The sequence below is a fragment of the Bombus vancouverensis genome, chromosome 5 (assembly GCF_051014615.1).
Source record: "Bombus vancouverensis nearcticus chromosome 5, iyBomVanc1_principal, whole genome shotgun sequence".
Lineage (NCBI taxonomy): Eukaryota > Metazoa > Arthropoda > Insecta > Hymenoptera > Apidae > Bombus > Bombus vancouverensis.
In genome coordinates, this window is record NC_134915.1 from 910,890 (window position 1) to 936,128 (window position 25,239).

The window sequence follows — 25,239 nt, forward strand, 5'->3', positions numbered from 1 at the left end:
TTCTCGTTCTACGACAGGCGGACAAACTTAACGCATTGAAATAAAGATAGAGTATAGATAGTGGTCAAGAGTGATGCGATGAGAAGGACAGCGAATCATAGGAATAGTAATTTTACTCTGCATACACTGTCACCCATAAGCATCCGAACACTTTGGTCCATTTGTAACAACAGTATTTGAATTTGATCAAAGTGCACAAATTAACGATGAAGTAATAATTAGAAAACAGCACTTGGTATTTTTTTTTATGGAATCAGCAGGTTATTAGTTTAAATTGCCTGTTAAAAGACGTGCGTACATATATGTACAATGCTATACATATACTTGGTATTCGAATATCACTACTTCGATATCAGAAATCTATATCGATTTAGAAATTTGACTTATAATTCAGAAATTAAAGAGTCTGAACAGAGGGAGCTTGCCAAATACATGATAAGATATATCGACAAGTTTTGGCAGCTATATACGAGTTACAAAGTTTCATGATTGTATCGTTGGCCTTTAAAAATTGATTTAATCCTGCAATAATATTTTATCGTACGCAGCTACGAGATCATAATAGACAAATATCCAGGCACTTTAAACTATGTGTAATTTCTCAAATGTTATTTTCTGAAACTTGGATAAGTAGTATGAATTTGCTTTCGTATGCTTTTGTATCAGAATGTCTTCTAATATCTATGTAGTCTGGTGTATCAAAGACATCTTCTTTCATTATTTCAGTAGATGTGCTTCCTTCCTTCTCGCAAGTTCTCGATTTCTATAATACCTGGACCATTTATTCGCGCGCGAACGCCCAACTTGCATATTTGTTTGTTTTTCGTCAATAATTTATTTATTTACTTGTATCATTTACCTAATTTGCTTGTAATTTCCAATGGAACAGCAAAAATGATAAAAACATAAAATATTTTATAAAACAGTGGAAATTTCTTAATTGAAATTAAAATATCGAAGCCAATTTACTCTATCGATAACAAATTAGCTTCTTTCGTCGATGGAACAATAATTGAGAATAATACTAAATATAGCGTAAGATATATTACATACCTAATGTAATATTTAGGACAATCGTATTGATAACTGTTATAATATTTATAAGACATGTGAAACATGTAATTTTGATCTTGTTTTACTACTGACTAAGAAAATATATTTAATTATTAAATGTTTAATGTATTTTTCAATAATGAATGGATAATGTATTTGTGTAAAATATGTGATACAATTCATTATATTTATAACTTCTCCGATTACTGAAAAATTATAATATGCCATTTAAATGTATCGTACATACATATGCATACATATATGCACTTGTTGCGTAGATAAGGCATGTAAACAGAATAAGCTTTTTAATAACTATATTCATTAAATATTCTTTATCATGGGAGGAAAGCAAATTTAAACACTTATTGTCTATCCGATTGTAATTTATTGTAATTTAAGTAACATAATATATATGTTATATAATATATAACAGTATATCATATTTAAAAATATCAATGATATAGATAATTAATAAAACGTAAATAAATATAACACTGTACGAATAAACAGTATTACCTACTTTATAACTTTTACGTTTATTATTTTCATAACGAAAAACGTTTCTTAGACAAATATCTTCAACTTATTTGTATCTGTTTTAAACAGATGCCGATGAATTAGTAATCAAATTTTATTCATCATTTATATTCTTATTGTCAGATTTCCTTATTTATTCATCTATTAACTACAAATAAACCGTTATCACAAATCTTTATAAAAATGATCAACGTGCATATTATTTAAGATTGGGCACGTGTATAGCTTAGCACGATACTGTTTAAAATCCATTCACAGAATGAACGTACCGCCTTGTATTCTGTTCATGTACTCACTCAGTAGTGTCATGGAGGTAACATGGCCGAAGAGACGCGCCTAGTTCGCGTTGAAGAAAGACTAAAGATTAAAATCGGTACGAAAGTTTGTTAAAAACATCGTTTACTAAGAATGTGAAACTCCAACGAATTCTATCATGTGTTGATATTACAAGGATATTGTTATTTGAAGAAGTTCGAGGTGCTATTATACGCGTGCTACTTGTTTGGGACCCGTTTGTCACCCAGCTCGACTTCTTCGATTATTCGATTTTACTATTTCAATGAAAAATATAATATTATAAGTCATTTGATCATTTCATGTATGAACTTGACAAATCTGTTGTACAATCATATAGTAGTGGTATCTCTGCTAAACTTTAATGATCAACACACGTAAGCGTACATTTTCGACTCCCACGCACCGTTGTCCCTGTGCGAATATATGCTTCTAGTTAGTTAACACTGAAAAGAATTGATTATACTTATTGATATCATAGAAGATCACTTTTTAATATAAAAATATTAATCAAATTCGTCATACATGATCAGCAATTATAAATTTCCTCCTTTTATTATTTCTATCCTAAATATATCAAGAATTATTGTTGTTTTGCTTATGACATAGTTTTTATACACGTTAGTATGACAGTATAAATTTAAGAAAACAAAATATAGCGTTTTATTCGCTACATCCATTATGTCTTGGAACGAAATAACTTGACTTTACTATGCAAAAATGATATTCTTTTTGAGTAGGCCAAATATAAATATTTCCTTAGTATCTTTTCAATTTATTATTAATTACTTATGTATCTTTTCTAATTTTATACATTTCTTGATATACGATTATTTTTATTAATTATTATAATACATTACTTACAAGTTGGACTTTTTTTTTATTAATATACAATAAGATGTATGAATTTTGTAATGATATATTGCTAAATAAGCTTAATATCATTAATTACTTAAATTAATCAGATCTATAAATCTATTTTATAAATTTTGTTCTTATTATTTGTTAATTGTTAAAAATCTACTAATCAATTGTTATTAATATCTAATTGTTTAAATATTTCAACGCTGATTATTAAAAAAATTAATTTAACAAGATTCTTGTCAAATAATTTTGTAAGACCATAATTTCTTAGATATTGCAGTAGAGTTTATATTTTTTTGTTTTTATGGAAATAGAAAAATTCCGTTTACTTTGTAAGTGAGAAATTAGTTAACTCTATTAATTTATAAATAATAAATATCTTGTTTATTAAAAAGTATTTGGTCAATTATATTTAGGTGAGGTGAAAAATTTACAAAGCAGAAGCCATGGATCTCCTGGTGCAAGGGACGTGTATTGTGTATTATCTCTCGATCAAGAAGAAATATTTAGAACAACAACAATGGAAAGAACTCTCAAGTAAATTTTACTTGCTTTTTTCTTAGAAATTGATGTATATATATATGTGTATATATATATACACACATATGTCCTATTGAATTTTTCAGCAAGTAGCTAATTTAAGCATTTCTGTTTTAATATAGTCCATTTTTTGGAGAAGAATTTCAATTTGAAGTACCTAGAAAATTTCGTTATCTTGGCATTTATGTTTATGATCGTGATAGACATTTAAAGCAAGATAAAATTTTGGGTAAGGTAGCAATAAAAAGAGAAGATTTAGCAACGTATCATAATAAGGAACATTGGTTTCCCTTGAGACTAGTTGATGCTGATTCTGAAGTGCAAGGTAAAGCACATTTGGAACTTGCCCTTCAACCTCAAATTGGATACGCTCAACCTAAACTTACAGTAAGGTAATTCAGTTCATTAAATAGTTATAAAACAAATATTATTAAATGTTGTTACATTGAGTATATAATTGCTAGGTGTGTGCATATGTGCGTGTGTGTATGTGTATGTATGTTTGTATGCGTATTTATATAAAATTCTGTTTCATAGATAATAATGTTTGGAATAGAATAAGTCACTCTATAATTATATATCAAGATGAAATTTCTAATGATAATAACCATAATTGTTTCTTATAGGATAATAGAATGTAGTGAATTAACTGTTAAAAATAGTGGTTGTGATCCATTTGCAACTGTTACGGTTAACTATAGTAATGGTAAACAAGTATTAAAACGCACAAAAATTAAAAAAAAAACGATATCTCCATACTTTAATGAAACATTTGTTTTTGAGGTAAAATTAACTAATTTAGAAATATCTATTTATTTTACCATCATTTAATTATATTTCAGCTGTACAAAATTGTGTGCCATTTGAATAATTATTTATGTCTTAAATTTTATTCATAGCCAGAAATAACAGAATCCAAAGAGAAGGATATTTCTCATTATCCTCTTGAACGTGGAGAAGTGGGTGAGGTTGTCGTAGGTTTATGGCATGCATCTTCTGGTATGGGAGAGCAACCAGCTTTTCTTGGTGAAGTTAGAGTTACTTTAAAAGGATTACAAAAGCAGCCGACTAATACAACAACTGCATGGTAATTTCTATATTTATTTTCAGATAAATGATTTTTATTGCTAGCTTTTTTAAATTTCTTCAGTTAAAAAATTTTATAAAATTTTACAAGATTTTATAACAATAAATTATCATTATTATGTCATCATCTTTAGATATTTTCGTTATTAACAGGTACTTCTTACAACCGCGACAAGTAAAACATCGCCCAAATAAAATTTCGAACAGTTCTACATCACCTGGTGCAGTTCCAGGCTTGGGATCTCTGCGGTTAAAAATACATTATACAGCAGACCATGTTTTTCAATCAGCGATGTATGATATATTAAGGAATTTGCTGTTACAAAGTGTCAATATTCAACCAATAACATCGTCCGCTGTTTATATTTTGGGAGAAATTGTGGCAAGTAAAATGGAAGCTGCTCAACCATTGGTTAGGGTATTGGTACACTATGGACAATTGGTTTCTGTAATGAGAGCTTTAGCTAGTCATGAAATTTCTAAATTAACGTAAGTATATCAGTTATACGCAGTCTTAATTTTAATAGTTTATATATTATATTCATATTTTACTATATAATATTCTATAATTTACTATATATATTATATAATTCATAAAAGTCATTATTATATAATATATATATGAAGTGTCCATTGTAGCAGTTGTTTTGATTTTTCAAACACTACAGATAACTACGGATAAAAAGATATGAACAGAAATTAGTGAGCTTTTTTTTGATCAGTAATAAAGGACAATGTTAAAACATTCTTACTTTGATAAAAAATTAAAGACTAATTCGAAAATCGGATAAAGTTGCTTATGTTAAGTGTAATAACGTATAATATCTATACCACTGGGTGGCTTGAATTTTTTATTTGAGAAATAGTATTTTAACAATTTTCGTGCAGTGTATTTTGTTATTGATATAATGCTAATTAATTTTAGTTCATAACATTTTTTTGTTAGATTATTGAACGTATCTGGAGAAGCTATTAAGATGTACCTTGCGTATTTATATACAGAATGTTCCAAAACATGGATATAACATCAATATACTAGCATGAAAAATATATGTCCAATATTACCTCGTTCTCAAGTTACACTTGTGTTTTTGCTATGCCAGTTACCTACTTTCGTAGAAATTATTCAAAGTGAGTACCTTTGGCTCAAATAAGGCTCTATACTTGTTACCTACACATCTTACTCTTACATCCTACACATCTTACACAACTCTTTACCTGTTCAGAATTGACAAGTACTGTTTGGATTTGCTGAAAACTGTCTTCAATATGGTGTCAAAGTATCTTAATATTGTCCATTGGTTCGTTATAAGCAGAAGGTAACTTACAAATAAAACTGGCTGTAACTCGGAAACATTATATTGAACATATGTTTCATTTCTTTTCTATTTTTGTATATCGAATTTATCACTAAATTTATTTTTGTACCCGCATGTTTCGAAGCATTCTGTAATAATGTCACATACATCCGATAGAAATATCATATATATTATTCATATACATAATGTAATTTATGATTTTTATTAAAGTGACCCAACAACAATATTTCGTGGTAATACGTTAGTAAGTAAAATGATGGATGAAGGTATGAGATTAGCAGGTCTTCACTATTTACATAGTACGCTTAGACCAGCTATGGAACAAGTATTCTTAGAAAAAAAGACATGCGAAATAGATCCAACAAGAGTAAAGGATGCAAATACAATTCAAACCAATTTAGCGAATTTAAAGGTATATAAAATACAAATTTAATTTTCCTTATCATTTTATTATTGTATTAAACAATATGAACAACGTTAGACTTTATTTTTTTATAATTTAATAGGAATATGTTGAGAGGGTATTTACTGCTATTACAACATCTGGTGTACGATGTCCACCATTAATGTGCGAAATGTTCTGGTGTTTAAGAGAACTTGCAGCGACACATTTCCCAAAAAATAAGGAAGTAAGATATTCAGTCATCAGTGGATTTATTTTTTTACGATTTTTTGCACCTGCAATATTGGGTCCAAGATTATTTGATATTACTACTGAACAAATTGTAAGACTGTCATTGAAAAAAAAAAGAAAAGCAACAATATTGATTTATAATGAAATTAAGATGTATTATTATTTATTCTAGGATTCTCAAACTAATAGAACGTTAACATTAATTTCTAAAACAATTCAGAGTCTAGGAAACTTAGTAAGTTGTAGAGGTGGAGCTGGTAGCGTTTGTAAAGAAGAATATATGGAATGCGTGTATAGGTACATTAGGAATAAATGTATTTCGGAATTTAGTTTATAAATAAATAGATCTTTATTATTTAAATATTACTTTTTCAGAGAATTTTACACAGAAAGACATATACAAGCAGTTAAGCAATTTTTAGAATTAATATCAACTAGTAGCAACAGTGGTATTGCAAAACAACGAACAAGCACTCAGCAAGAACAACCAATTGTATTGAAAGAAGGGTATGTCTAATGATTTTTTATATTAGCATATTGTATTAATATACTTTATTTATATTACATCTATTACTTTTATTCTTTCTTATCATATACTTGAAAAATGAACATTTTAAGCTCGATGCAGACGAGCGAATTTTGTTACACAAGCATTTCTTGGACGTTTTATTAATACACTAAATTATACAAGAAAGCGCAGACGAGTGGGCAAATGAAAATTAATTATCTTGATCCTTTTTTGTGTTGCTAAAACATTTACGAGTATTGTGACATTCAGGCGAGCGGGTAATAGCCGCGAAGAGCTACATATTTGCGCAGTATTTAAGCGAATAAATCCGCTTGTCCGCATCGGGCAAATACTTAAAAATAACTATAATAATTATGATAAAAATTAAAAATTTATAAATGCATCGTCCATATATTACTTCCTTATCTATTTGTTAAATATTAATTTTAACAAGGCAAGTTAAATAACAATATTCTTTTGTTCACATAAATATAATTATTGCTAATAAAAAGCATTTATAATAGAATATATTTTCTCTTCATGCATACTGCTGATTGTAAGAAGAGGTTTGTAATAATACCTTATCTTTGGTCTGAAATTTTCGCATAGTATAAATTTGTCACTATTGTTGCTTAATTACAGAGTAATGATTAAGAGGGCACAAGGTAGAAAACGATTTGGTCGGAAAAATTTTAAACAAAGATACTTTAGGCTTACTACACAGGATCTAACCTATTCAAAAACGAAAGGTGAATGAATACATTGATCTTTGAAAATATTGTATCTTTGAAGAATTAACCTTATTATTTTGAGCTCTATCAAATTATGTTTGATAATGCATTTCACAGGTAAAGAACCTTTATGTAAAATACCGCTTGAAGAAATATTAGCTGTTGAAAAACTTCAAGAAGATTCTTTTAAGATGAAAAACATGTTTCAAATTATTCAATCACAAAGGGCATTATATGTTCAAGCAGGAAATTGCGTAGAAGAAAAAGAATGGATTGATATTTTAACAAAAATTTGTCGTACAAACAGCAATCGATTAGAAAAATATCATCCAAGTGCATATATTAATGGTCATTGGCTTTGGTACGTTATTTAATATAATTTGAATCAATATACCTTTCGATCATTAATAAATATTGCTTATAGTTGTAAAGCAGTAGCAGAAACTGCTCTAGGATGCAGCGAAGTATCACCAGGAATGGAAGCTGGATTGCGTATGGTTCTAGATCCAGATAGAGATTTGCAGCGAATACATTCTTTAATATTTACGAATATGCCGCGACTTGAAACTTTAATGAATGCGTGTGAATGTCAAGCTGTTTATGGGGCTAATGACATGTGTATTTTACCAGGAGGTGGGTCTCCTATAGAAGATGTGCCCTCTTGTTTTAAAACTTTAACTGCATTAAGAGAAGCTGCATATGCTTTACAGCACGAGCATAGAGCCTACTTTAGAAGATTGGCGCGCGATACTAAATATGGAAGCAAGTAAGTTTATTAAAATAATATATTCTTTGATATTAGAACAATAGTACACATTAGACAGTTAATGTGACATTTTCTAATTTCCATTTCACTATGATAATTGAACTGTATTATTTGTGTATCTAATATATAGTATGATATATTTAAAAAATTATTGTAACTGTAGGCAAGCTCCAATTGGTGATGATAATTACCTTCATTTAGCTGCTAGAGCTGGATTTGAAAGTCAATTAACAAAACGTGCTTATGAAATAGACAGTTTAAATCAACACTATGTAGAAACAGATCACTGCTATGACAGCGGATTTTCCAGACGAATAGAGGATCAACGATCATACGATGAAACATTTAGAAAACGTCTAGATTCTGGCTCGATACATCGTAGGTATGAGAACGAAAATAATTTAGTACGACGATATGAAAGCACTACTGATACTATTAGAAGTATCCAAAATGATCTCAACACATTTGATCATAGTTTAAATAATACATTTAGGACAGATAATTCTGAAAAAAATGTAAATTTAGAAAACAATAGAATTTTAGATAGTTCCAGTTTTTTAGCAACAGATGGAATTACTATTTCTAATACATTATCAAGAAAGTTTAATAGCTATGACCATACCAAAATATTAAAGGAATGCACAATAACAAAGTTCAAAGGTGACAAACCTGATATATCTTGTAATTCTTTGAATGAGCATACTAATTAATTCATTTAAATTTTGAAGATGAAAACATGTTCCTATAAAGTTTTCTAAGATATTGTCTCATACGTTCATGTTATATTAAAGGCACACTGTAGTCTTTAAATTCATTAAAATCATACAAGATTATATTTCTTGCAGTAGTATACAGTATATGGAGTTTAAGTGTATATAACAGTAATCTTCGAGCTGTTAAATTTTGGAACAGGAAAATATTTTAAACTTTCAATGCTTTGAAAAGATTGAAACGACATTTAAATGAAATGAAAAATCGTATCGTTTAAAAAGTTATTTCTTATATATTAAGTCAAAATATAAATATTTCATAATTATTTAAAATTATTTACAAAAATAGCTTTAAGCACAATCGATATGGCACGAAATGTTTGTTAGACAGTAACATAAGAAGAAATAAGATTTTGTACTATGCATTGCTTGTTGAAAGGTTAAATGAAGTTTAAATGTTTACTATTGTTCCAATATGTTGGGTGAGTCATTGTTAGATTTTAAGTTCTTGTTTTGTTTTAATGACATGATAAAATGATCTAAAACAGAAATTATTCATATCTAAAAGTTATTTTTATATAACTGTTCAGAACCAATATATCAATATCAATGACCAATTTAAATTAGTTCAAGATCTCCTAAACTAAAGATAAAGTCTTCATTCTAAATATAATATGTATATAACTATCAAGATTGTAAATTAATTTTAAAAAATTTGTATTATCTATTTCTTCTTCAATTTAAATCTTCTATTCAAGATTTTAATTTAATTCTCAGACCCTTGAATCTCACTTCACTTATACTCTTTCACCTTTATATCTTTCTGTTACTAGAAGTACCTCACAGTACAGACCAAAACTTATTGAAATTCTTGCTCAAAATCAGTGCGAATAAAAATAATCACAGAGTACTGTTGAAAATTTTAAACATTAACCATGTGTTTTTGAAAAAAATATTCTGGTCAGCATTGCAATTTTATGAAGAGTCAAAAGATCTGTTGCTTGTTGTGTAGTTTAACATGGTATGTCACCTGAATATGTTTTGTTTATGTTCTCGAGAATTTACATTTATATACACTCTATTTACATTTTAAAACTAAGTGAATTTTCCGCTAAGCTAGAAAAATCTCGTGGCATTTTCCATTAATTCATTAAAAAAAAAAAAAGGGAAAAATGAGAATCTCCTCCAAAAACACCAAAGTCAAGTTCTCACCAAATCACGTCTTTATTATTGATTTCAAATCTTTTACATCCTTTTAAAGTACAAACCAAAATGCCAGCTCTTACTAGTACTTTATCTTGCAGTAAACGTGTGATCCAATAATTTCTTCTCAATCAATCCTCTAGAAAAGGGTTAAGTATTCCAGTGCAGCTTATTTGGATTGCAGTAAACGTACATGTAAACAAGACAAGATATGTTCCATCCTTAATGATAAATACATTAGTAATTAGTACAAAAAATACATTTATGACATATAGTTCAATTATACATAGTTTCAAATATCGTATATAAGCGCAATTTTACACACATGTAATATTGCTGAATTTTAAAGTTTAATTTACATAAGAATAACATCGAGTTTCCATCATATGACAGAATTTCGACAATTTCTAATCTACATTATATTAAATTGTATTAGACAAGAGACTTTCTTACTTCAAATTTTATCTATTATATCATGTTTAAATATTTCGAAGTTACTAACAGTTTCGTTTGTAACAACATTTTATTCTGTGATAAGGAGAGTTTTAACATATTGTTGGTTCAATATCGTAATTTAATATCAATAAAATGTCAAATAATTGTTTTAAGTGGGCCAGCTTTTCTCTAGCGTAAATAAGTAAGATAGAAAACAATTACATAGTTAATTTTTTGGAATATATTCTTCTTTCAATGGTGCAATTTCTTGTTTCTTATTAAAATCGTTTTGTTTCCAAACTATTAATTTAGGTTACTTTTATCGTAAATTAATCCTGAATATTCAATTGTTTCGTTACATTAATGTACTTATTTACTAAAAAGTCTCCCCATTTGTGCATGTTGTAAAAATAGATACAGATGGCGAATAATTTGTTAGATATTAATAAATACAATTGAAAATGTCTAACGTTCATCGTTGAATGTCTTATCTTAATTACTATAAATATTTGCATTTGCACTAAACAGTGACTGTTGCCATGATTAAGCGCGGGTCTGTATATTTTAGGACTTCTTATTTTCAAATCAATTCAAATCCGATCACTCTGACTTCTTTTTGTAAAGAATAGACACTGACTAGCTAACTAACGGTTTTAATCAATTACTTTATTGTTTATTTATTTGTATTAGATCAATTATAATAATATGATTTACATTATTTAAAAAAATCTTCAGCATTAAACATCTCTTTTTTTTATTTTTAATTAGTACAGGTGATATAAGTAATATAAAAATAGTATAAATCAATTGAAGAAGTAAATATTTAATTATATCTTAAAGGTTGGCTATAATGTAGTAAAACTATTAGTATGAATAATACAGAACAGTTGATATATTAGCAACAAACGTCAGAGCAGCCTTACTACAACTATATCTGGGAATAAGAAAGAATAAACTCAGTAGACACGAGTTGAACATTACAAATCAAACAGAGCATAAGCATATTCAACTTATTCTCTACAAATTAAATGTTTTTATTGACAAGTTAAAAGAGGAATGATAAAATGTTCTCCACACCAATATATTCTCTCTCTTTCTCTCCCTCTGTATTACTTTATTTTAAAATATGCATTGTTTCGAATTGATTGAAACAACTTTTTAATTGAAAATATACATATAATGAAATATAAATATAATATAGAAGAGTAACTTATGTGAAACTGTACTTAAGTACTGCATCAAAATCGCTAGGCGAATTAAAATTGAAGCAATTTTTAAACTAAATTTAAAACATAAATATAAAAATATAATATAAAAATTTATTGGTAGGAGTCTATTTGTGAAAAATAATAAAATTGTTCTGTAAAAACCCAGAATTTACCTAATTATGTCCAATATGACTTATGTATGATTAAGTATTCTCGAGTTTCTCTTACAAGATACGTCATTTAAATGATAACTATTAATTTTTATAAATATTTTGTATGACATTGTTCTTTAAAAAATATTTAATACGACACATTCTATTTTTTCTGCAGAAATGAAAATGTTGTTACATTCTCTTATCAAAGATGAGAACATTTCTCTGAATATCTTGAACTACTGAATACAGAAAAATAATTTAAAATATATCTTTTGATAAAAATATTGAGTGATAAAAACAGCTTGTTAAAACATTTTATTTGTTTGTTTCTCCTTTTTTTCTTAATTGTAATTCTTCTTATAAATTGTGAATTCCTGAATATAATTACAAACAAAAATATTCAAATAAATATTAGAATTGTAACAATATGCTCGTTATTTTATCGAACATCATATGTTATGTTTTCGTGTGTTTCAAAGTTTTATGATATTTCAGGCAACGATTCATGTGATTTGTATTTGGAATTACCTTCTGTATAATAAGAATTGTCAGAGCTACAAAAATTTATGCTACTAGTCATGATTTTTGAAGTCATTAAGGACAGTTTAAAGATTTTAAATAATTATAATTTCTCTTCGTTTGCCATTCATTTTAGGTTTGCTATGAATATCACAGATATAGACAACTTATGACCAACTTATGTCCTGATAGGAGAACTTCTAATCATTCTATTTCTCGCCTATTTACTATGCCTACGAGATTTTTTACTACACTCTAATAGGTAGCCAATCAGTGCTCATGATAAATATCTTTTACTCATGCTTATAGTAGTATTAAAAATTTAATTAAAATCACTGAATGTCACTTAAATGATGTTCATTGTTAAAATAAAGTTATTGTATGACTTGGTTTCTAGAATCATCCTGAATGCTTATTTATTCTTCCTTGAGACTAACAAACGAAAGTTAGTACTATTATCTTATTATTTACTCGTTATAAAATTTGTAAAAAACTTTATTTAATTAATTCACTAAAATCATTTTATTAATATAACTTAAAGAATGTTAACGTCTGAAGCATGTGATGACTACATTCTTTAAAATCATATTACATACTCTCTCACAAGAAAGTAACATTCAACAAATATCAATTCAATCATTAAATTATTTCCTAATACTTATGCACATATGTAAAATGTCAAATATACATTGCAATCATATCAAAATTATATTTTATAAAATTATTTTTTTTATTAATGAAACATCTTTCCCTTCAATACTCTCCATATATATCTATAACGTTTCTTTTGTACAAAATATATGCCTCGTTTATTATTGATAATTATTAATTATTAATACTTGTATCTTGATATTATTTTACAAAATATTTAATATAAATAGATTTCCACTCAATCAGAGATGTTCATAAATTAAGTTTTAGCATAGGTGATATTATAAACAAAAATATTTGTTAAAAAAATATGTGAAAATATGAAACAAGACACAATGAAATACATTTTTTACAACAATATTTCAAAAGAAAATTTGCAAATGCAATGAACCATAAGATTATACTTGTTAATTATAACGCTGCAATAGTAAAAACGTATGAGCTTAAACAAAAATGAGCAGATGAAATTTTCATTAATATAATTTTGCATGAAAATTAAATTGTTTGTCATTGAGACCAACAAAACTATTTACTGTTCTTACTTAAAATGACTCACCCCGTATATTTTAAACTGATCAAATCTAGCAATATTTTATAGTAGATGTGCAATTACACATAATTCTACAGTAAATGATAATATAAAAATAATAATAATAATATCAAATGTGTAGTAATATAGTAATAACTAAGCAATTGCTAAATGCATTGCTAAATCGCATGCTGATTGTTAAATGCAAATTGCTTTTGCAAATGTACAACTTCACAAAATTAATTACAATAATTTCCCAATCAGATAAGCTGTTGTTGTTAGATTAAAATTAATATCTAATATCAAACATAAAATAAATTAACTCAATCTTTTTTTTATTAAACAGAACATCATTTTATATGATAAAAATATTTTTTATACAATGCATTTTCAAACATATTTGAATGTTAACAAAACACTTAAACTAAATATACTGTAAGATCCTATTTTATATGCTGTTGACTCTCCTTCAAGGGGTTTTTTTTATTTATGTGTGCGTTTTCATCGAATTAATTGCATAAGTTCTATAATGGCTTAATTATTAATAGAAATATGCAATGAGCAATATTTCAAGGAGTGTTTAAATTACTTCTATAGTTTGTTATCATGCACTACAAGGTATGACATTTCACATCAATAAAAACTTTTTTATTTATTTATTTATGTTTTATTCTTAAAAGAAAAAAGAAAAAAAAAGTAGAAATATATGTATCTATAAGTATGATAGCGAACTGTATTTTATTGATAGAGTAAATCAGCAATCTCATTATTAGAGAAATATTATATTATGACCAATATTCATTAAGACATTTGCATATGTACAATATATTTTTAATTGATCTATTGTTTCGTTTATATTTTTATAAAATTATAGTACTTCTATTTTATGTTATGCTTTTAACAATTAATAGTATTTGTATAATTTTAATTTCTAAATGCTTGTGAAAATAAGCAAAACATATGTAGTCTTCGAATATTAGGAAAACATTATATTAGGTAATAATAATTTTTATACACTGAAATCAAATAATACAATACAGTATCAAATATAAAATCAATACAAGTAGTATTTAATTTGTACATAGTGGCATTATAAATAGTGTTTTAGCGACGATTTTCAAATTTGCCTTTGTATCTTAATGTAATTTATTAAAGGAAAATATGTATAAAATTATAAATTATATATATATTATATATAATTATATTAACATATTTTGTTAAACTTTATAAAATTTTTGATCTAATTTATTCTTTTTTCCTTTTTTTTTTAATGTATATGATTTGTAAAACAGATGTATATCTCTTGCATTTATTCTTGTAAAGATGTCCCTACATTTGAAATATAGGAAATGGATATATAGGGTGTCTCAGGAGAAATCCATAGAACTTTACTAATATGTTTAGTAGGTTATTCTGAATCAAGATGATCGTATAAAGTTTTCATACAGATTTTCATCTATTATTGATTTATTTAAAAAGAGAAATTCTGCACATTTTTAATGCATTTCTTGGCTTGGTTCACTTTTATATTCTACAGCTGATGTTCAGCATGTTATCCTTGTAATGTACATAGCTACTGTATCTGCAATATTTCATTTTTAATACTGTTATTTGCATTGGATATATATTGTATCGGTTGTCTGAAATTGTGATTTCATGTAATCGCAAAGGGAGAAATCCAGTGGACTTAAATTAGGTGATTGGGGTGGCTATAAGATTGGTTCATATTATCCTATCCATCTTTCAAGGAAATGCATATTTAAAAATGCATATTTACATAAATATAAAATCTAGAGACAGAGTGAACTCACTAGTCACCAATAGTTACGATCTTATACTGATACTTGATATACAGAGTAAACAAAATTGACATCAAAACAGAGCTAAGAATTCCTAAGATGTATGATCTTTTTAAATTACAAATTAACATGCTGATAAAGTTAAATTTTCTTCTGGTGCACCTTGTATACTATCTATTTTAAATAAATGAAAAGAATTTCCTTACATACGTTTGTTGTTAATATATTTTTATACATATAAAATTTGTAAATAGTTATTACTATACTTTAATGACTTAAAATTGTAGTTTTGTCTATATATGTTTCAATAGTTTTTAATATTTAAACATTTAATAAGGTTGCTAAGATTATAATTATAAAATATTCTTATGTGGATATAAATAAGACTGCTCTCTTAATAAAATTTTATTTATGCCCTACTCAATTTGTTAAGTGTTATAACTGATCAATATTATTCATTGTTATAAAAAATACATATAATTGAGATAATCTTATATAATTTACTCCTTTGAGAGTACAAAACTTATAATCAATATTCTGTAACAAACATTTTGGCCTTTCTCAAATTACATTATTTAAAAAGATATATACTACACATTTTAATAGATGCAAAGAATTTTCTTTTCAAAAAACATACTCATAGAACATAATAATTACATAGTAATCATTAAACATTTAATAAAATAGTTTTATAAAATTATACGAAAAATAAGATTTTCTCTTATTACTTGAAATTATTTATAGTTAATAAACATTTTTAGAAAAAGAAATGATCGTTCCTTTTTCTTTTTTTTACAAAATTAACCAAATAATTAAGAGAGAGAGAGAGAGAGAGAGAGTGAGAAGATTAGAAAAATCAATAAACATTAATCTGTTTATATCATATAAATTGATCTCGTACCTTTAATGTATATTTAGTAAAGTAAACCATGTTAAGGTATTCCCTAAAAATAGCTGGTAAAATAGTTTATGACACATTTTGTTCACAAGATAGTTTATATATGTTATTCATAAAACATAGAACATTCTTTAAAATTCTGCTATTATAAACTGAATTATGATTGACATTTTTTTATTACTTCTTTGGATATAAGGTTATTATTAAAGTGAAATTAAATTAAAGATATAATAGATTTTACAAATTTTAAGTCATTTAGTATGAAATTACAATAAAAGTTACGCAAACATTTGACTAAAATATATTTTTTGAACCAGAATTTTTTATATATAGGAAATATAACAAAGTATCATGAGCCCACTTATTATATTTTATTAAGATTATATATATATATACATAATATACATTTACTGTAATCATATACAGAAATATTTGTTTTGTGTCTGCTTTACTGCAATATACATATGTTTATTAATTTCTATATTGAATTTCTCTTATTAATAAATTGTGTGTACTATGGTCATGTAATTTACATTTCTTGTTATATTTCATGATATATTGTCAAGAGTATTGGATAATATGATAAATAAGTATCCTGTACTTTACAATAGTATGAATAATATGCTATTGTATAAATTAATAATATTTCTTGCTAATGAATCTAAGTAAATTTGTGACTTTATAATTAAATAAATTAATAAAATACTTTAATATAGTTATATTGATTGAAATGTTTTTGCTTTTAATCAGAGATATTTTTATAATTTGATTCATTAACATTTCTTATTAGAATACATACATCCATAAGTTCTTAATTAATGTAATATTCGATAATAAATCACCATGTATGTTAATATTTGCTTATATCATACAAAAATGATTACTTCTTGCTAGTAATTTGTAAATTGTCTAATTTTTTACTAGGAATATTAAAATTATTTAATTTTAATATTTATGTATTAAATTATAATAAACATTACAAACGTGTTACATATTTATACAACACTAAGTTCTTTGTAATTTCTAGCTTCTGTTATACATATCTCATTACATATCCTTTCTGAAATTTTGAACATGGAAAAGGTTTGGAAAATACTGAGAACCTGCTGAGAACTAACACCGTAAAGAAACGTTCAAGTATAGTAACTAGGGATTTTCGTATTATGTCAACACTTGTTGAAGTCATTACAAATCAAATTATAATAGACGTGGTTCCGTGTTCGACTTTTTAAAAACTTAATTTTTGGCGTTTCTCAGATTGTAAAAAGTACAGTTATATTTCCTAGTGGAAGATGTCTGGTGATGTTCAAGCAAGGAAACGGAGAGAGAAAAAACGTAAAAAGGGTAAAAAAAATAGGATACTGAAAGTGTGAGAGAATTATTATAATTTCAACGTTCAACTTCTAACTTTTGTATTTACTAATATCAAGTGACAATGCTTTCATTTTCATTTCTAAAATTATCACAGGAAATTTATACATTAAAAAATATGGATATATTAAACTAATTTTTGTTATTTTTTTTTATTTTCTAAAATATATAAAACATATTACATACATTATTTTGTTTTAAATACGAAAGAGGAATTGTAGGAAAATGTTATTAAATGATAATATTTATTGAATATTATTTGTTGATGCTTCATTTTACAAGTTTTAATACTGAAATATTATATAATGCATACATACATACGCATTAAGTGTATATACTTATATACACGTATCACATTTCATAATATACTTTATATATTGGACAATTACAATACATTTGTTAAATAATTATAAATTATAGTTTGCACATTCTTTATAAAATATTTTGTGAATCCCATTATTTAGAATTGTAAGAACTTTAGAATAGTGAAAAAATATCTTAAAGAATTATTCAGACATCATAAGTTAACTTTAGCTTTTATATGCTACTATGTGATTCATTTGCTACTATATACCTTGATGGAACTTTACGAAAAAGATTTGTGAAACTCAATGATCTCTTATTTAAATTATAGTATATACATGTGTGCGTATGTGTATGTATGCGCAAGCACGTGCGTGTATATGCGAGTTGCGCGCCTGAGCGTATATGTAATTTTTATATATATGTCGCTTATTTTTGCTTGAAAATATGAAATCAGTGAAAATTTCTTATTTATATTTATGCTTTTTGTTGCGAAATATCACAAAATAATACAATTTTATTTTGAACTTATATTTTAAATTGTTTATTGCGTCGTGGGCGTGTTACGATAATGCTATACTAAACGTAAAGCCTCAGATATTTTCAGGCATATTTGGCAATGTTGCTGAAATTAGAAAATACAGGGTCTTAGAAGTTTGATCAGCCTAGCTTTTGGCTTTCAAAAATAGATCAACCTATATTATCCAGTCCAAAAACATTTTTCGTCAATTTATTTATATATTTTACGTATTTGTACAACTCGTTGCTATTTATAGTAAATATTAATTTAACACTTTTAATTTGATTATTAGTTCAATGAAGAAATATACAAGTAACAGATTATTGTGATGAATAAACAAAGTAATAAATATAGATTCGTGATGTATATTGTGTTAGTGGAAATACATACTTTCAATATTAGAGAATACTTGTAAAAGTGCTCTTTTATAATAATGATTTACAAAAATGACAGTATTTTGCTTGGTATTATTTTAAAGTTTGTCTATTAAGTTGTTAAATTGTTATTTATTTTATATTTATCTCAAAGTTTATTACAGAAAACAATGTCTGATAAACTTTTCGTAAAAAAATAATGTCGCAAATAATAATAATTATTATTGACTTCATTATTAACATTGATATTAAATTATTATTATTTTTGTAAAAATAACAAATGAACTTTTTGATAACTATTTAGAAAGGTTTTAAATAAACAAAATAAGAGTAAACTAAAGCATTATTCTTTCTGGCATTTAAAAATAATTTTTATAATATAATGTTAACAAATTTCTCGATCATATTTCAATTTCTAATTCACATAAACACGTTACAATCTATATACACGCTGTATACAATCTGTATACGCACGGCACATACATACTTATGTTTGTGCATGTATGTACAATATGCAATATTTTTTACAATAACTTTTATACCGTATTATAATAATCATTTTATCAGTAATTAGTAATTGTCATTTAACTATTCAATATATTATACTTCAATATATTTAGATGAAGAAGATAACATTATACCATCACCTACAGTGGGAAATGCTAGTGAAAATTTAACAGACAACGTAACTATACATATTTATAAAGAAAGTACTACAGGTGGACACTGGTGTGCTCGAATCATATTCTTTACTGTCTTAACAATGCTTGTTGGCTTAATCGGTGTAGTTATTATTGAGCACAGAGGTACTACAGACAGTAAGTAAACTTTCTCTATATTTTTAATGTAATTACACTTATTATATTTAATGTATTATGTCAACACTATATATTTCATGTTATAAGTTAGTACACCATTAGAGTCTTCTCGTTGGGCCTTTATCTTTGATGGGTGGGTAGATGATTCTTTATCTCTATCTAATGAAGAATCACATGATAATGAAAATGAAAAAACTAAACAAATAGAAGATGAAAGGAGGTATAATGAAGACGATGAAAAGTTAGAAACTACAGAAACTGAAATTGAATCTGAAATTGCAACTGAAACTGAAACTGATACAGAAACTGAAACTGGAGAAGTTCAGGATGATGAAATGTTGAATGAATCTACAGAAGAAGAAGAAGAAGAAGAAAAAGAAGAAGAAGAAGAAGAAGAAGAAGAAGTAAAGAAAGAAGAAGAAGAAGAAGAACAACAAGAAGAAGAAGGAGAAGAGGAAGACCAGGAAACTGCAATTGAAAATGAATCAAACGAAGAAGAAAGTGAAATTTTTCCAAATAAAGAAGGTATTACATGATACAAAACATTAAAATATAGTAGTGAATATAAATGTATATTCAGAATATTCTTATAAATTTTAAATCTTTAATATAAGATATCAATACAGAATTAAGCCGCGAGAGTAAATATGAAAACAGGAAGCACACAGAAGTTACATTAGAAGATGATGATATTAGTTCAACGTTTGATGATACTAATGTATTAGAAGAAATATATGGTATTAGTACAGAGAAAGACTCGGATGAAAAATCTGTTTTAAATGAAGTAGATAACCAATTTGATAAAATATTAGAAATGCCAAGAAATGAAGACATATTTGAGACATTTTTAGACGACATTCCTGGTGTTAAGGAAATTAATGATGACAATATAGAACCTTTAGAAGAGGTAAACTTAATATGATTAGACGTCATTATCAAAGTAATAAAACTTATGAAAAATATTACTTGTACATACTTTATTTTATGTTATGTATTCTCCTATATAAAAAATTTAATGAGTTTTCGATAATTGAATATAAAGATGTTGGTGTTCATTGTAATTTGAAAAATTATTTTCTTATATCTTTTTAATTTTTATCTCTTTATATATAAAACAGGAAACTATAATTTTTTATGAAATTTTTCTCTTTCTGATAACAAATGTAAAGAAAATAGCACTTATTGAAAGATGTAAAATTTATTAGTTACAAAAGATATTACTTAGATACTAATTTATTAATAATTTTATTCATTATAGAAAATTAAAAAATTATACGTTACCGTACACTTTTATATGAATAATTCTACAATACAATTTCTTAAATAGTAGCACATTATCACACTATCATCTTTATATTAGGTAGAAAACACAGAACCAGAAGAATATGTTAATGATGTAGATGTAAAGCCAGAAATAGAAGAAATAGAAGAAGAATCTACTAGTGGTAAGTGAAATATTGCGTGTCAAAGTTGCATTAGAATCTTTTCATAATGTAAAATGATCCTCCATGCTCTCATATTTTGACATAAAATATAACGTAGATATAAAAGATTTTCATAGTTTTAGAATCTTCTTTATTTCTCATTACACTTTTGAAATCTCAATAAAAAATAACATCTGATGGTTGCAGTGGCAATGAAGTTTGGAGTCGGTGTGGCACTTATTGTCGCTGCACATTTTGTCCTTGTGAAACGATGGAATAATGGTAAATGTTGTAACATTTTTGTTTTACAAATAGTATAATTTATTGCATTTAGACAAAATTCTGATCTAATTTCAATTTTCTGACTTGTAAAATTATACAATATTTACTGAATCATCTTTCATATTTAACAATATAATATTATTTTGTATGTTAAATTTAAATACACTTTTACTTAACTTTCACATTTATTCAATGTCTTAAAATATAATTGAGAAAGTTATAAAATTCATTTAAAAAATACTTTTATTTCATGAATCAATCATAGAAATATCATGGCATTGTAAGGGGACATATAAATTTTTTAAAATAACAAAGAAATTATTGTTATAAATACTTTTAAATGAAGGCTAAAGTATCATTTTTATGCACTTTTAATGATAGTGATTAATCTTTACCTTTTTTAACGTTTAGAAGTTATTATTTCTGTTTAAAATCGATCTAAACTAATTTTTTGTGAGAAAAAATATATGGAATAAAGAATTATATTGAAAGACGAAACAATTTTTAAAATAGGAAAGCATGAAAAAGAAGTGCAAGAGAAAAGTGGAAAAATAGAAACAAAGAAATATAAGCGCGGAGAAGAAGAGTGTAAAAAGACAGGACAACAGGTTGTTGTGCAAAAAGATACTGAGTTCGAGAAAGAAGAAGAAAGGGAAGGAGTAGAAGAGGAACGAGAGGAGGGGGATGAGAGAGATGTAGAGGAAGGGGTAGGAGAAGAAGAAGGGGAAGAGGAAGGAGAAGTAATGAACAAACGGAATCAAGATGACATAGAAGAAAAAAAGAAAGGAGTATTAGGAACACGAGAAGGAAAAGAGGGGAATCAAAATATAAGATGGAATGAAATAAAAAACAAAAAAAATAAGAGCAATAAAAATCAAATGAAGCAAACGGATGAAATAGGAATTGTGCAAAAGACAATGTTAAAAGAAGGAGAACGGACAGAAGAAGAAGAGGATGAAGGAGAAGAAGAAGAAGAAGTAGAAGAAGAAGAAGAAGAAGAAGAAGTAGAAGAAGAAGAGGAGGAGGAGGAGGAAGAGGGAGAAGAGGAGGAGGGAGAAGAGGAAGAGGGAGAAGAGGAAGAGGAAGAAGAAAAGGATGAAGGAGAAGAAGAAGAGGAGGAAATCGAAAATTTTGACGATACTGAGTTAATTGCGAAACTTGAAGCTAAATATGGAAAATTACAAACTTTACAAAATGATAATGAAGAAGATAGTGAGCATGAAAAAGAAGTAACAAACAACAGTTTAGTAACGTGGAAGCAAAAACAATAAATAATCTACTGAATTGTACGTATATCCAATGTGAGAAACATTTTTAGAATTTATTGAAATTGCAGAATTTATATTTCTATAAGCAAGTTACCATATTTAATAAATGAAATATTACTGTATAAAACCAATAATATATAATGAATAATAAATTAGACGAGCATGGAGGATCTTACATAAATAATTTTGTACAATCCTAAGTGAAGAAATTTCCTATATACTTTAATAGTCAGTTAATCATGTAATCTTTTGGCTTATACATACATGAATGAATATTAATGTAATTATGAATACTTATATATTTTACTAATAATATTTATTAAAATATTCAATATCGATATTGATGACATTTTTTAGGTTTGTAAAGCAGACACAAGTAACGGCTAAAACACAACCGTTTAATTATGGTAACTTAAGTTTAAGAGATAAAATTATCTTTAAAAATTTTATCTTTGTAATATTATATTGGAAGTTGATATCTAAATAAATAAGAGTTCTAAATAAATTTCGTATAGTTATTTAAAAGAAATTAATGTAATGTACATATCAATAAACAAAAGTAAGATAAGGATCAAAATTTTCTTCCAGTATTCCACTCTCAAGAGATGTAAAAATAAAATATTAATGTCTTAAATTTAATTTGACCAAAATAAATGAACAATATCCTTAAACGTTGTTCAGAAAGAAGGTAGTCCAATTATTAGTTTATAATTTAAGCTTCAAACGGATATTTAATGAAAAACATCTACGATGGAAATAGTTTATTTATGAAAATATTATGTACATACATGCATACGTAAAAAGCGACTGAATATGGAATTTAGGAAAGATCAAGTTGATTTAAGGAACCGAAATCAAAAGAGATAAAATTACCTTTAAAAATTTTATCTTTGTAATATTTTATTGGAAGTTGATATCTAAATGAATAAAAGTTCTAAATAAATTTCGTATAGTTATTTAAAAGAAATTAATGTAATGTACATATCAATAAACAAAAGTAAGATAAGGATCAAAATTTTCTTCCAGTATTCCACTCTCAAGAGATGTAAAAATAAAATATTAATGTCTTAAATTTAATTTGACCAAAATAAATGAACAATATCCTTAAACGTTGTTCAGAAAGAAGGTAGTCCAATTATTAGTTTATAATTTAAGCTTCAAACGGATATTTAATGAAAAACTCTACGATGGGAATAGTTTATTTATGAAAATATTATGTACATACATGCATACGTAAAAAGCGACTGAATATGGAATTTAGGAAAGGTCAACTTGATTTAAGGAACCAAAATCAGAAAAAAGAAAACTGATAATAACATGTTAGTTAGTAACCTCTTTTGCTGTTGTTTCTTTTAAACCAAGGGATACTTGAAAGAATCTTAAATTCAATAATATATCATATATTAGTAAAGTGCTTCAAATTACCTGAAGTTAAGAGACTTAATTATCATGAAAACAAGCGTAGAAATTTGGAAAAATATTTCAAACCAAGCAAAATAGCAAGCTTTTCGTATCCCAGCCGCTTGAATTCAATTAATTGATTAATGTGAATGAACTTTTAGCATAAAGGTATGAAGAATAAAGATAGAGTACGCAAGTCATATGTCATGTGTTCTATATTACCGTTTAAGCAAATGCGATATGGGAATAGAGAAAGAAAGCTGCATAGAGGTCTCCTGTATCTTTGTCTGATCAGATACGCACACTGACGCTGCTCATTGATCGGTATTACTACTTTACACATATTTACTGTAGACACGGAAATAAGATGGCTCATATGCAGCGTTTTCTTTCTATTCCCATATCGCTTTTTCAACTCGCTCACCCACTCTGTCTTTCTTTTAGTCATCCGTGAAATTGCTACGTAAGATTATGTACGTGTAAGATTATCTTGTGTTGTGTTTTTCTTTTGCATATTTATTATCAAAGAGCTTTTACGTAGTAAGGTTACAATACGAATAGTGTGAAGTTAACGTACAAGTTATCATACACGTACACTTAAGAACTAATGGCTCGGTAAGGAGTTCCCGTAGTCTTATAACAAGAAAATGACAATATGCAATCCGATGTTGCGCTGTGTTTCGCATACGGGCAATGCAATGCCGCCATGATAAAATTGATGGTACGTATGTAAGTACATGATAAGTGTAATATGTTACTAAATTATTTATTTATCGAAATACATATTACATGTTAGTACGTTCATTAATATTAATTAACATTAATATTAATTAACATTAATATTAATGGACGTACATTACCATTACTACATTAATATTAATAACTAATGTAACGACAGCATAGGTAAACATAATAGAAAACGAAAATACAAAGTAATATTAATAATAAAACGTAATATAAAATATTAATAAATAATAATAAAAAGTGAAATTAATAATAGTAATAAAATAATAATAATGACAACAACAATTTTCTAAAA

The 25,239-nt window shown here is 26.3% G+C and overlaps 2 protein-coding genes across 6 annotated transcripts; both read left to right on the forward strand.

Moving 5' to 3' along the window:
- Positions 1 to 1,872: 1,872 nt before the first annotated feature.
- RasGAP1 (Ras GTPase activating protein 1) lies at positions 1,873 to 15,960 on the forward strand. 2 transcript variants are annotated; one of them, XM_033333416.2, is made up of 16 exons: positions 1,873 to 1,963; positions 3,165 to 3,285; positions 3,411 to 3,680; positions 3,915 to 4,071; positions 4,188 to 4,375; positions 4,528 to 4,863; positions 5,904 to 6,105; positions 6,200 to 6,418; positions 6,500 to 6,624; positions 6,703 to 6,834; positions 7,360 to 7,401; positions 7,478 to 7,584; positions 7,684 to 7,927; positions 7,991 to 8,199; positions 8,277 to 8,332; positions 8,496 to 8,573. In XM_033333416.2, exons 1-15 carry the CDS (start codon positions 1,909 to 1,911, stop codon positions 8,285 to 8,287), a joined length of 2,418 nt encoding a protein of 805 aa, XP_033189307.1. In that variant the 5' UTR covers positions 1,873 to 1,908; the 3' UTR covers positions 8,288 to 8,332; positions 8,496 to 8,573. The 2 variants fall into 2 exon arrangements, with proteins under 2 accessions (XP_033189307.1, XP_033189301.1); XM_033333410.2 differs by having other exon boundaries at positions 7,991 to 8,332; positions 8,496 to 15,960.
- Positions 15,961 to 17,593: 1,633 nt separating this feature from the next.
- Positions 17,594 to 22,967, forward strand: LOC117156434 (uncharacterized). 4 transcript variants are annotated; one of them, XM_033333443.2, is made up of 7 exons: positions 17,594 to 17,808; positions 19,628 to 19,825; positions 19,913 to 20,350; positions 20,440 to 20,732; positions 21,186 to 21,270; positions 21,457 to 21,531; positions 22,045 to 22,967. In XM_033333443.2, exons 2-7 carry the CDS (start codon positions 19,771 to 19,773, stop codon positions 22,800 to 22,802), a joined length of 1,704 nt encoding a protein of 567 aa, XP_033189334.2. In that variant the 5' UTR covers positions 17,594 to 17,808; positions 19,628 to 19,770; the 3' UTR covers positions 22,803 to 22,967. The 4 variants fall into 4 exon arrangements, with proteins under 4 accessions (XP_033189334.2, XP_033189330.2, XP_033189332.2 ...); XM_033333439.2 differs by having other exon boundaries at positions 17,594 to 17,783; XM_033333441.2 differs by having other exon boundaries at positions 17,594 to 17,783; positions 20,452 to 20,732.
- The last annotated feature ends 2,272 nt before the right edge of the window (positions 22,968 to 25,239 follow it).